The sequence below is a fragment of the Phoca vitulina genome, unplaced genomic scaffold, assembly GCF_004348235.1.
Source record: "Phoca vitulina isolate PV1807 unplaced genomic scaffold, GSC_HSeal_1.0 scaffold39, whole genome shotgun sequence".
Classification (NCBI taxonomy): domain Eukaryota; kingdom Metazoa; phylum Chordata; class Mammalia; order Carnivora; family Phocidae; genus Phoca; species Phoca vitulina.
Window position 1 is genome coordinate 5740993 of NW_022589742.1, and position 14473 is coordinate 5755465.

Here is a 14473-nt window from a genome sequence, read left to right on the forward strand (position 1 = left end):
GGGGGGGTTGGATTAGCCCGGTGATGAGTATTAAGGAGGGCATATATTACAATGAGCACTGGGTGTTATATGCAAATAATGAATCATGGAACACTACATCAAAAACTAATGATGTAATGTATGGTGACTAACATAACATAATAAAATAAAATAAAATAAAATAAAATAAAATAAATAAAATAAAAATAAAAAAGTCACTTTTATAAAAATAGAAAAAATATAATCTACAGATTGAGAGAAAATATTTGTAAATCTCCTACATAGTAAAGGATTCATCTCACATAAATATAACACTCTGAAAATAATACCTCTTCTGGAATCTCAGGGTTCCTGAATTTTGCTGAGGGTCCTGTCGAGCCTAAGAACATCTGGAAGGACGTACACAGAGCAGAATTGGGGACAGTTCTTGTATAAGCAACTACGATGTGTTGGTGACATGACCAAGATGGCACACTTCCTCCTGTGGGGCACCTCAGCTTGACCATGTGGCCCCCTTTTATGAGTGACATGTATTCTCATTCAAGAACCAACTGTCAGATTGACACCTTTCCAAGTATGAGTCTTAAATTCCATTTTGACGCTGGAAAGACTTTATTAAGGCAATTCTAGGACAGATATGTGGTTGTTCATGTGCTGGAAGAGACCTTCCCACTCTAATCACTGGAAGTTCCTCACCTACTGTGGAATTAGCTCAGCTTTCTGTCCTCTCACCACTCAGAGCACCCTTGACCTCAGCAAGGTGAAAGTCCTTTCCCTTGCTCCACAAAATGCCCTAAGCCCTAGTACAAGGGGGTCCACAGGAGGGTCTTTTTGATAAACAACAGGATCTGACAGACACCATCACTTGAGCAAGTGGGGGAGAGGCCAAGATACCCAAGGTCCTCCCTCCCCCAGAAGCTTACATCCATGTGAGGAGAGAGGGAGGCCTTTGCTCCCATCACATGTGGACAACATGGCACTGGCGCTAAGTCAGTGAAGTCTTCCTGGGTTGATTCATGGTGTCTGTAGTCAACCCAACATCAGCTGGTCATAATTTTCTGGAATAGTTCTGTCCAGATTATATTTCTTGGATATGAGTACTCCAGAAGTTAGTGGGGAATCTGATCGCAGTAGGAGGTGGAATGAAGTAATCATTGGCCCCAGGAACGTTCTCCTAAGCCACCACTAATTTCCAGATCTTGCTCTTTGAAAGTGAGGGCCCATGAAAGTAGCAAGGTCATCTATGGCTGACATAAGAGGGCAGAAGGAGCTGCCATTTCCTTTCCTTCTCCCTTTCCTTCTGTTACTGACTTTACCTCATCCCCAGTCTCCTTCAGTCCTTACCCTTAAGCCTTACCTTTGCCCTAATGGACCCACACTGCTGTCTCTAAACAATAGACTATACAAAGGTTCAATTTGTTCTCCTGTATACTCTTACATACGTTTGAAAGTGTTCATAATAAGCTTTAAGGCAGGTCTTTAATCTTTGTGTCACTGCTTTTTGTGTCTAGTGTGAAGGAGGATTCCAGTTGCATTTGGTTTTCTATATGGACACTCAGTTATTTCAATGCAATTTATTAAAATTAAAAATCTATTAAAAGACTATCCTCCTGCTCTGTGGTTGCAACTTTTTTATAAATTAAGGGTATGTGTGTGTGTGTGTGTGTGTGTGTGTGTGTGTGTTTTCCAGGACTTACGATTCAGTTTCATTGGTCTCCTTGTTGGTGTCTGCACCCAAACCATAAGCTTTGTTACTGGAGCTTGCTTGTACTTCTTAGCAGCTAGCAGAGTAATTGCTCTTATCTTCTAGTTTTCTCAAGAATATCTTGACTTGTTTGGCCATTTATTTGTACGCCTTTATATTTTAGAATCATCCATGGTATCATGTACACACATATTCACATATGAAGCCCTTTCCTGTTTTTAAATATGGGGTTGCAGTTAATCTGCATTTTCTTTTTTTTGTGAGAAGCAAAATGTTTACAGTATTAAACCCTTACATCTGTGAATGCATTTTATTTAATATATAGAGGGATTTATGAATATATCTAAACAACATTTTTATATTTTTAAATACTTTTTTCTGTAAAGCTCTTAATTTTTTAAGTTAAATATAGTCTAAGATACTTGGTGTTTTGGTATTATAGATTACAAGTTATATTTTGTTTACTTTCATTTTCACACATTTGTTCCTGGCAGAAAACAAAGTTCATTTTTTGGCATATTGATCTTACACTTAGCAAACTTATATACATGTTTATGGGTTGAATAGCTTAGCTTTCTTTTTTTTTCATTTTGGATTTTCCTCATACACAGTCTAATCATCTGTTTATCATGAAAGCTTTATTTCTTACTTTCTGATCCCTTTCCCTTTTCTTTTTTATTTTTTTTATTTTTTTTTAAAGATTTTATTTATTTATTTGACAGAGAGACAGCGAGAGAGGGAACACAAGCAGGGGGAGTGGGAGAGGGAGAAGCAGGCTTCCCGCGGAGCAGGGAGCCCGATGCGGGGCTCGATCCCAGGACCTGGAATCATGACCTGAGCCGAAGGCAGACACTTAACGACTGAGCCACCCAGGCGCCCCGCTTTCCCTTTTCTTACTTCTGCTTCGCATCATTGCATTGCTGCTACCTTCATTACAGTATTGAATAGAAATGGTGATAGTGGGAACCCTAGTTTAGTTCCCAAGTTCAAAGTAAAAGCTTTCAAATCTCCCTCAAAAAGTATGATGTTGGCTATAGGTTTTTCATACATATACTTTATCTAGTTTGCTAACATATTTTTAAGTTTTTAAAGGTTCATTTTAGAATAGTTTTAGATTTACAGGAAAATTGCAACAATAGTGAAGAAATTTCACATATGTCCCAATCTCAGTTCTTCATATTATTGACATCTTGCATTAGTATAGTACATTTGTTACAACTGATGAACCAATATTGATACGTAATTATTTACAAAAGTCCACACTTTATTCAGATTTCCTTATGTTTCATCACTTTTCTTTTTTTCTGTTCAGCATCCCCTCCAGGACACCCTCTTACTTTCACTGACCATATCTCTTTAGACTCCTCTTGGCTGTGCCAATTTCTGAGAGTTCCTTGTTTTTGATAACCTTGACAGTTTTTAGGAATATGGGTCAGGTATTTTGTAGAATGTCCCTCAATTAGGATTTGTCTGATAGTTTCCTCAACATTAGACATGGATTATGGTTTTTGGGAGGAAGATGAGAGAGGTGAAGGGCCATTCTTGTCACATCATATCCATGGTGCACACCATCAACATGATTTATCAGTAATGGTGTTAGCTTGATGAGGGAGTGTTTGTCAGGTTTTCCCATAGTAAATTAATCCCTTTTTACCTGCATCACACTGTAATCTTTGGAAGAATAGGGGTTCCCCATGATGTGCCAGTCATCAAGATTAGGACTCTGAAGGGTGACTGCAGAAAACCCCACCCCACATAGAGGAGGCCCCACACAATCCAGCTCTCCACACCTTCAGCCATGGTGATGAATGATAGGTCTTCTCCCAGTTGGGGGATCAAAGAGGGATGAGGGACTTGTTCAGAGGTGCCTGGCTTGAGGTTGGGAAAGTGAGGAACCTAGGCCCTGCTAGAAGTCACCAAGAAGACTCTGTGCAAGGACTGAGTGGACTTCCCACTTCAGATAGAGGAGGACCCACAAGCACCTGCTCATGCTGTCAGCCCTGGGAGGCCCTGGGCAGGGCTGATAGACAGAAGTTCCTGACTCCTTCACTTCCTCTTTGGGAGTCTCAGGAAAGAGGCAACTTTGGCCTGAGGGAGACATCTTCATGCCAGCAGAGAGAGAAGGTTCAGGCCCTGTCTGGAGTAAACATAAAAACCTTGAGGGTAACTCAGAGTATTTACCAACCTAGAACACAGAGGGGCCCACAGAATCCACACCTGCATTTACTGTCAGCTCTAGGATGCTTGGGTAGAGGTAACTAGCTCTAGTGTATCCTGGCTTCCATCTTGGTTCCTGACCTTCATCTTAGGAGTCTGAGAGAAGCACAGCTTCATTTTGGGAGTGGGGTTGCTGAGTCAGGTCAGCAAAGGTAAGGATTCTGAGGAATGGGTAAAGGGACCTCTTGCCACATAGAGGGTAACACAGTCCTTTCTTCCTCCTGCAGTCAGTCTTGGAAGTCCTAGGGAGGGTCCCTGAATACATTTCTTGTCTTCCACTTTGGGAGTCTGAGAGATGTGAGGCATTCTTTGAATGGTGCCTCATCAGATTAAGCAGAGTAAGGAGTTGCAGTTGCACATAGATGGCTATGTGAAGACCTAAAGGAAGGACAGAGGAAATCGTTCACCTCACAGAAACTTGCTCTAGGGTCATCTCTGAGAAGACTTGTGCATGGATTTCAGGCAGAAGACGCCTCTTTCATAATTCTGACACCAATTTCTTGTGAAAGCAGGGACAGAGAAGGTGTGGATCCCCTCCATATGGGATAGAAGTTCCCCTAAATCTTCCCTTATAGCTCTCACCTTGACAAAGGAGATGGGTGGCTTGGCCTGAGGGACACATCCTTACCTCGGCAGAGGGAGGAATGCAGACCTTGCCAGGAGGAAATATGGTGACCTTGAGGATGTGTAATGGGACTTCCCATTGCAAACAGAGGGACCCCACAGAAACCTTGCCCTGCACCTGCTGTCAGCCATGTTAGGACCTATGGTGGCCAGATGTGGTGTTCTCTCACTTCTATCAGTGGTGAGTAGTATCTTAGAGAGCTAAGGCTTTGACTGAAAGGGCAACATTAAAGTCAGTAGAGAGTGGTGTGGCTGAGGCCTTGCCAGGTTTGGATATTAGTATCTTTTTTTTTTTTTTTTTAATTTTTTTAAAATTTTTTAATTTATTTTTGAGAGAGAGAGAATGACAGAGAGAGAGAGAATGAGAGGGGTGAGGGTCAGAGGGAGAAGCAGACTCCCCGCCGAGCAGGGAGCCTGACGCGGGACTCGACCCCGGGACTCCAGGATCACGACCCAAGCCGAAGGCAGTCGCCCAACCAACTGAGCCACCCAGGCGCCCCTGGATATTAGTATCTTGAGGGAGGATGGGTACTCTACTGTAGAACAAAGGAAGGCCTCACACAATCCTCACACAGCAGAGAGAGAAGGTTCAGGCCCTTCACATATGTCCCAATCTCAGTTCTGCCTCCCAGTGTTAGCTCTAATAGGCCCTGGGACATGGTAGCCATAAGCAGCAGCATCTGATTTCCCCTAGGGCATCCAGGAGAGGCGAGGGCCTTGGTCTGAGGGGGCAGAATCAGGTCAGTAGAGGGAGGAGGCATAAGCTCAACCAGGAGTCAAGGTACAGACTCTGAGTAAGGACTGATAGAACCCACCACCCAGGAGTGATGGGCCTCAGCCTCACCATGCCCATGTTGACAGCTCTCAGAGACCCTGAGACAATGTATAAGCATGTGGTGGACCCTCACTGCTGCCAGATTGTCTCTAGGAAGTGAATACCTTGGTCTGAGGAGGCCACTCTTGGGTAAGCAGGGAAAGGGGGCCTAGACAGTGCCAGTATTCAAGGTGAGGACTCTTGAGAGAAGACTCAGGGGAATGCTCAACACAGAAGGCTGCCAGGCACTGCCATGCCCCTGCTGTTAGCCTGGAGATGGTCTAGGCAGGAATATCAGGCAGATTCACTCCTTACCTCTTCATGCATCACATGGACATGGAAATCTTGGCCTGAGACTACTTCCATTAAAGAGAGAGCTCAGGCCCAGATGGGGCAAATATGTACACCTTGAAGGGGACTAAGGGCACCTGCCATCCTAAAACACAACGGGCCCCATGAAATCTAACTTGCTCTCAGCCTGGGAAGTTAAGGCAGACTTAGCCATGTGTTATGGGGGTGAATTTTCCACTCTTCCATCTGATTGAAGGGGTTGTCAGAGAAGTGAGGATCTTATTCTGAAGGGGCCCAGCTCAGTACACAAGAGAAGAGTCCCAGGCCCTGCCAGGCATCAAGCTGATGACTAAGAGGGAAGATTTAAGGGACATTCTACCCCATATAGAGGGAGACCCAGGACTGCTTTGTCCCTTTCAGCCTTGTGAGGCCCCAGGCAGGGAGGCTGGATGTGGTGTATCTGGACTTCCACCTTGGGAGGCTGAGAGTGGTGAGGTTCTCTCAGAGGGGTGTGACCTCAGGTTAGCAGAGGGAGGAGTTTCAGGCCCAATCAGGCATCAAGAAGAGGACTCTGAGGGAGGGCAGAGGGGATCTCCCACCCTAAAGTGTATTCTCAGAAACCCATTCTGACTTTCAGTCCTAGGAATCCCCAGGCAGGGCCTTCAGGCAGATAATCCCACTTCATTACATCCTCTTTGGGGTCTTAGGGAAATGGGGATCTTGGCTTGAGGGTACCTCCCATACTAGAACACAGGAGGCTCTGCTTGTCATCTATATCCTGAGGTGCCCCCTCAATTCCTCTTACAAGGGCTCCAGGAACTGGGTGATGAGGGCCTTGTTCTAAAGCATGTGTCCTCAGGTCAGCAGAACAGAAGGGGCCCACTCAGTGCCAGGATTCAGTGCCACATTCAGTGTCTACTAAGGTATCTACCCATGCCAGAACAGAGGGAAGCCTACAGTGCCTGACCCCATCTGCCTACAGTCAACCCAAGAATCCTAGGCTTTCTTGGTTGGTTACAGCCTGGGAAACTCTCTCACATCTTCTGATATGATCTTAAGGGACAAAGTGACTCAAAGTCCAGAAGGCCTTTGGGGTCCTAGAGCACCCCCTAAAGAGGAAACCTGTAAGTCAGTCTTTGTCCAGAGCTGCCAAAGTGCATTTCTCCGCTGAGGCTGCTGACCCTCTCCCTCTCTCCTCCAGACCTGTGGTACCCCATCTCCAACCATCCTGCTCACACTTCTACTTGCTGCTGCCAATAAGAGTCATCATGCCTCACTCTCCAAAGTGTCTACGCCAGACTTTCAGACCCAAAGTGAGATACAGGGCCTGGCAGTAGTATATGTGTTCACAGCTGAAGCCAATGAGGAGACTTCCTCTATTTCCACTTGCTCTTTCAACTTCTCTTACCCCTCCACCTCCACCTCCCCACCTTCCTCGCCTGTGATCCCAGTCTCCCTAGAGGAGGAGGAGGAAGAGGAACCTGCTGCAACACTCAGTCCTCCCTAGGGTCCTCAGAGCTGCTCTTTCTCTGCATCATGGAGCACATCAGAAGGAGTCTCCAACAGCCAAGAAGAAGAGGATATAAGTTCCCCACAGACATCAGCAGACACCAAATCTTTGCCCAGAGACCCACTAGATGAGAAGGTGGCTGATTTGGTGCATTTCATGGTCCTCAAGTATCGATTGAAGGAGCCCATCACAAAGGCAGAAATGCTGAAGGTTGTCATCAAAAGGTACAAGAAACAACTCCCTGTGATCTTCAAGAAAGTGTCTAAGTGTTTGGAGGTGATCTCTGGCATTGATGTGAAGGAAGTGGACCCCACCACCGACTCCTATGTCCTTGTCAACTCCCTGGACCTCACCCATGATGAGCTGCTTAGCGACAACCAGAGCATGCCTAAAAATGGTCTCCTGATAATCATCCTGGGTGTGATCTTCATAGAGGGCAATTGTGCCCCTGATGAAGACATCTGGGATTTCCTGAATATGATGGGAGTGTATGCTGGGAGGGAGCATTTCATTTATGGGGAGCCCAGGAAGCTCATCACCAGAGATTGGGTGCAGGAGAATTATCAGGAGTACCGGCAGGTGCCTAACAGTGATCCTCCACACTATGAATTTCTGTGGGGCCCCAGGGCTCATGCTAAAACCAGCAAGATGAAAGTTCTGGAATTTTTGGCCAAGGTTAAAGGGACTGACCCTACTTCCTTCTCATGCTGGTATGAGGAGGCTTTAAGAGATGAGGAAGGGAGGGCCCAGGCCAGAAATGGCTCCATGGATAATACTACTGCCATGTTCCTTGCACAACATTGGTCAGCAGCTTTTCCTGTCCTGACTGAAGAGTGAGGCTGAATCATTACTCTGTGTTTGAGGAGGGCAGTCTTGGCTCTGAGTAGAGGAGAGTCAGGGTCAGGCTGGAGAGAACACAGCATACAACTTTGTGTTCCCATTCCATATGGGTGACTTGGAAGTTAATCTTTTTTTTTCTTTTGGTATTTTTCAAATGTCCCTTTTAATGGAAGGTTTAATTCCCTAAAGGCTCTAAGTTTAGAATGACATTGGTAATGTATTTATTGCTCTTTTTCCGGTTTAAAAATAAGAGTTTCAATATTTTGCAAAAATTTGGGAAACCTCCCATCTTTTGGGGGACCTGGTACAAGATAACATTGGAATAGAAATTTCTTTGGAATTGTGAAAGAGCCAAGCAGTAAAGTATAGGGTTCAATAAACAGAGGGGAAAATGTAAAGGATGGCTTATTCTTGGGTTTGTTTATACCTTCCAGTCCACCATTCTGGAAAATGAAAAAGATATACTTGGATTTGCTTGGTCTACTGAAGAAAGTAGATGAAATCTTAATAGATGAAAGTCCCTGCCCACTGATTCTTTCATTCACCAAACATCTCTTCAGTACTTGCTTTTTGGAAGGCCCTGCTTTAGTAGTGGGGATGGTAGGATCAGCAGGACAGACCCCTACCCAAAGAATGGTAGAGGCTAGGAGCAGCAATCATATCAGGAAGATGGTGAGAAATCCTCTAAGAGCTACAGAACAAGAAAAAAGAGTGAGGAAGTGAGACTCCAGATAGGAGAAGTTAAGTAAAAAGGCCCTGAGCCAAGGCACTTTGGGGCTCTGAGAAACTGTAATTCTTTCTGTCAGAGTTGGTTAGGAATCTGGGTGTTAAGTGGGGAGTGAATGTTGTACAGGAAATCTTTCACGAATAAATTTGGGAGATCTCAGAATCATCATTACCAGCTGGAAGTCTTAGTGTGGTCTGAGTAAACAGGTCAACTGGAGGAGTGGCCCTGCAGCATGCCAGATACCAGCCCCTACCTTAGGACCATGCTAAGTTCTGTCAGGAAGAGCACAGCTGCTCGCTGCATCATCTGGCTGAGCAACAGTCTTGAATACTCTTGAGTACAAGGGTCCACTGCACCCTTGCCGGTGTCCCAGGGCTGAGAGATGCCTTGGTGCCTGCTGGAGGCTGGGATGTGTCTCCTCTGTGCACAGTGGACCCCTCTGTAGAGGCTGGGGCTATGTGAGTGAGTGGGGGTGGTGACTGATGTCTGACAGTTGAGACAGACCAGAAACACTAGTGAGTAGTGGAAGGGAGTGTACACCTGCAAGGAGGGAGTGGAGCAATGCCCTGGGACTAATCACTTCAGTGACTCTGCAGGTAAAGGGCTGGGTGTGGACATGCCTTGAAATAGGTCTGGGTTTTGTCCCTGGCTCAGGCTGCCTCCCCCAGATTCTGAGCTGTTGGCACACTAGAGGGCAGATGTCCTATGGCTATGACTATTGGTCTATGTTGCTACCAGATAGAAGATTTGTCCAAGGTGCAGACATTTGCAGGGTGGATGGAAACCCATGGAGATGGCACCCTTCCTTGTTAAACTGATGGACTATGTAGAGTCCAAAGTAAGAAGTATCATGTATCATGATATTGATATCATGTATCATGATATTGAGAACATCCCCAAGTTCAAGACAGTGCTTGGGCCTGGGTATGAGAAGTCCATAATGACAAACTCAGTAATAATTTCCTAGGGGAATTCTGGAGCCATTTGTAGCATTTTCAATTTCTTCCATGGAGTTCAAAGGCCCAGGTAGGGCTCACATTCCACATTTTGAATCAAAACATGTGATCCTTCATTCATTCATTCACTTATTCATTCACTCAGTCAATCATTCTCTCATTCATCCTTTCAGTCAGGAAGCATTTACTGAACATATGCTGGGGAGAAACACCAAGGAAATAAACCAAAGGAATGATAACACATGTAATTTAAGCTGTGGATGTGAGGAAAAGAGGAGGAGACAGATTCTAGAAAATATTAGGAAATTAGCAACTGTGAAATGACAGGATAATATATAATGATTCTGAGGTCTTATATTTGCTGACTAGGCAGAAATCATTCCTCCCAGATGAGATTGAGGATAAGGGAGAAAGAACTGGTGGCAATTTGAATTATGGTTGACATGAAGAAGAGTGTGGCAGATGATATCACTGTGGGTCACGTAGACAGTGAAGTTGAGTGGGATGTCTAGGTGAATAGATTTGGTAAGCCGTAGGAACCAGGGGTCTGACTTTCAGGAGAGGATACTAGGCTAGACTAAGACTAGACTAGACTAAACCTCAGTAGAGTGTTGTATAGAAATCTACATGTTGCAGAATGTCATCCCTTTCCTGTGAACACACTTGGCAGCCAAAATTTAAAAAGGCATAATACATCTAGGTAATACTTTAAAGGGAAAAAGAATTCCTATAGTAGTAAACAAGAAGAGAAAGTTTTCCTGCATTTTCTTAAATTTAGATATATGTATATACCTGCCTATGTCCATGCCTGTGTATTTGTGGCTCATATTATATATACAGTGATCATGACATTTCAATCTCACATCGACTATCTCAGATCACTTTTAAAGCTCTGCTCTTGGCATCCTTTGTTCAGGTCTCAGCTTATACCTATTAATACCCAGACACTTACTCCTTCCTCTAATTTAGTGTCTCTGTTTTAGGAAGCTGGCAGCTGTGCAGTAACTAAAGTTTTTCATAGCAAACAGAGCAAGACTGAGGCCAACTTGGGCCAGAGTACCCGGAGGCCAGTTCTCCATAATTCTTACAATATCTAACTGGTGGACATTGTCAAAATTTTAGAAGTGGGACCTCTCTCATTCCAATGGAAGCCTTCAAAAAGAATCTGATCCATGAACTTGAGGAAGGCAAAATAGTCTGATTAAAACGAGGACTGTTAAGCTCAGAGTCCCTACCAACTCAGCATGCTTTCTTTCTTTGACCCCCAGGGTGGTGGGTTCTCACACCCAACCACAGAACTCTAGGCTTTCCCTGAGCACAGTGGATGGAAGACCCTTTCTCAGACAGGGATTTCATCATGCTCCTACACAGGCATCTATCTGTGTGGACCCTAATATACCCAATACACTGAATCCCAGTTTTGCTGCCTGGTTTTCTGGCACTGCCAAGAGCTTGATTATATGACATGTTCTTATCATTTTTGCACTTTCTGAAAGCAATTCCATGATATGTCCCTTTCTCTATATATAGTTCCCTATACTTTTAGCTATGTCCTACACCATTGCTTCTCAACCTCTTTTAATTTTAATTTCTCAGAACAACAGGAGATATTTTAGCTTCTCTGATCTTTTCAAAGAACCAGTTTGTTTCCATTGACAGGCATTGTTTTTCTAAATTCAATTTCACTGATTTCTGCTCTTATCTATATTATTCCTATTCTTCTGCATTACGTGGGTTGAATTTATTTTTCTTTTTATACTTTAGGTGGAATATTAGAATATTGATTTGGGTCTTTTTTAAGCTGCATAAAAGCATTTAATGACATAAATTTACCTTTAAGCACAGCGTTAGTTGAATCCCTTAAATTCGGATGTGTCTTGTTTTTGTTTTCATTTAGTTGGAAATATTTCTTAACTTCCCTCAATAATTTCTTTCAAGTAGGAATGGTAAAAATGTGTTGTTTAGTTTCCAAAAATTTGGTGACTTTTTACATATCTCTTTAGTTCTATTCTTTGCTTTAATTCTATTATGGGTAGAGAAATACATAATTTCCATTTTAAAAAAAATTTGTCAAGTGTTGTTTTATGGTCTGTGTGAATGTTCTGAGTGCACTTGAAAAGAATGTACATTTTGCTGTTGGAGTGTTTTGTAAATGCCAAGTAAATCAATTTGGTTAATATTCTTTTTCAGGTTTCATTTTTTAATTATTTGATTATTTATACAGAGAGGAATGATGATGTCTCCGAATATAATTGTAGCTTCAATTATTTCTCATTTCCCAATCTCTTGTTTTATTTAGTTAATGTGTTTTGAAGCTCTGCTTTTAAGTTTGTACATATTAAGGACTGCTATGTCATCTTGATAATTTGACTCTTTTAACATTATGTAATATCTGTTATTTATTCTTATGAAATTATTTTTTTCTGACATTATTATAATTATCTAGCTATCTTATTTTTCCATTTCCATTTTATTTTTTAAAATAGCAAACAATAATACTTCTTTGGTGTACAGTGCCATGATTTTTACCCCTGTCTAGATTTGTGTAATGACAACCATAATCAGGATACTGAATGGTTCCATAACTATCCCCTACAAAAAAATAAAAAAAACCCTCCCATGTGCTATTTGCATTTATATACTCTTCCCACACCTAACCCTGACAACCACCCATCTGTTTTCCACACTCACAGTTACATATCTCAAAGAGTATCATATAATTGAAGTAACAGAGTATATAACTTATTGATACTGGCTTTGCTTACATAGTAAACAGTCTTTGAGATTCTTCTAAATCGCTCTGTGTGTCAATGGTCTATCCCTTTTGCTGCTTAGTAGCATTCCATTATGTGGATGCACCTCAGTTCATTAATTCGTTCACCCTTGTGAGGACATTAGATTGCTCAAAGCTTTTGTCATATATGAGTAGAGCTATCATAGACAATCATGTATATATTTTTGTGTGAACATAATTTTTTTCTCCTAGGCATGAGATTGTTGAGTCAAATGATAAGTGTATATGTATATAAGAAATTACAAAGTCATTCCCCACAGTGACTGTTCAACTTTATATTCACTGGGGCAATGCATGAGAGTTCAAGTTTTTCTACATCTTTGCTGGTGCTTAGTAATTTCAATGTTATCTTTTTAATCTATTCTCAAAAGTTGCATCTTACTGTGCTTTAATTTGCTTTTCTCTAATGGCTAATAATGTAGTAAAATTTTTCATGGGCTTGTTTAACATGCATACATTAATTTTAGTGAAGTATATTCTGCCCATTTAAAAACTGTTTTCCCTTTCATTCATATATATATATATATATATGTATATATGTATATATATATATATATATGAATCTATCTATCTATCTATCTAAGCTTCAATGTAGTCATTTTTTCCCTATTCAATACTACCTTTATATATATACCAGTTTTAATTTCCCTGTAACTCTGGGAAGTAGTGTTCTCTAACAAAGAAAATAAAATACACCCAGGAAGAACTGAAACACCCTACCTTGACAATTTGAGAGATTATAGACCCCCCTCCCCTCATCTGCTCCTCCCCCTTTTTTTTAATTTTATAAATCTTATTCTTGGGTTTCATTTTGGCTGTGTTTTTTTGGTGGTGGTTTCTGACTGCTCTGAACTTTCCCAAGGTGCATCTTGCCTGGACTGTGGTTGATATTTTGGACTCTGTACATCCCCTCAACCACCCCTCAACAGAATGACTAGGAGGAGGAACTCCCAACAAAGAAAAGAACCAGACACAATGGCCTCTCCTGCAGATCTAATGGATACGGATATAAGCAAGATGTCAGAAATAGATTTCAGGGTAGCAATTATGAAGACAATAGCTAGGCTTGAGAAAACCATTAGCAGCAACATAGAATCTCTAAGGGCAGAAATAAGAGCCAATCAGGCCGAACTTAAAAATGCTATGAATGAGATGCAGTCTAAACTGGATACTCTAACAGCTAGGGTAAATGAGGCAGAAGAATGAATTAGTGATCTAGAAGATAAACTGATAGAAAGGAAGGAACAGGAGGAGGCCTGGGATAAACAGCTTAAAATCCATGAGAACAGACTTAGAGAGATTAACCATGCCATGAAACATTCCAATGTCAGAATTATTGGGATCCCTGAGGGCGTGGAGAGAGAGAGAGGATTAGAAGATATATTTGGGCAAATCATAGCTGAGAACTTCCTTAATCTGGGGAACGAAGCAAGTATTCATGTCCTAGAGGCAGAGAGGACCCCCCGCCCCAACCAAGATCAAGGAGAACAGACCAATACTCTGGTATGTAACAGTAAAACTCACAAATCTTAGAACCAAGGAAGCCATCCTGAAAACAGCAAGGGGGAAGAGATTACTTATGTACAGAGGGAAGAACATCAGACCTGTCCACAGAGACCTGGCAAGCCAGAAAGGGCTGGCAAGACATATTCAGAGTACTAAATGAGAAGAACATGCAGCCAAGAATACTTTATCCATCAAAGCTGTTATTCAGAACAGATGGAGAGATAAAGAGCTTCCAGGACCTGCAGAAACTGAAAGAATATATGACCACCAAGCCAGCCCTGCAAGAAACACTAAGGGGGATTCTATAAAAGAAGAAAGACCCCAAGAGTAATATAGACCAGAAATTTACAGAGACAATCCATAGAAACAGGGACTGTACAGACAATAGGATGGCAATAAATACATATCTTTCAGTAGTAACTCTCAATGTGAATGTACTAAATACTCCCATGAAATGGCACAGGGTTGCAGATTGGATACAAAGACAGGACCCATCCATATGCTGCTATA

The 14473-nt window shown here is 42.3% G+C and overlaps 1 protein-coding gene across 1 annotated transcript in view; it reads left to right on the forward strand.

Annotated features, from left to right (window-relative positions):
• Positions 1–7977, forward strand: part of LOC116647102 (melanoma-associated antigen 10-like) — an 80669-nt gene extending 72692 nt beyond the window's left edge. The window contains 1 exon segment of the mRNA XM_032428234.1: positions 6832–7977. Within this exon segment, the coding sequence (XP_032284125.1) occupies positions 6832–7977 (1146 nt within the window).
• The last annotated feature ends 6496 nt before the right edge of the window (positions 7978–14473 follow it).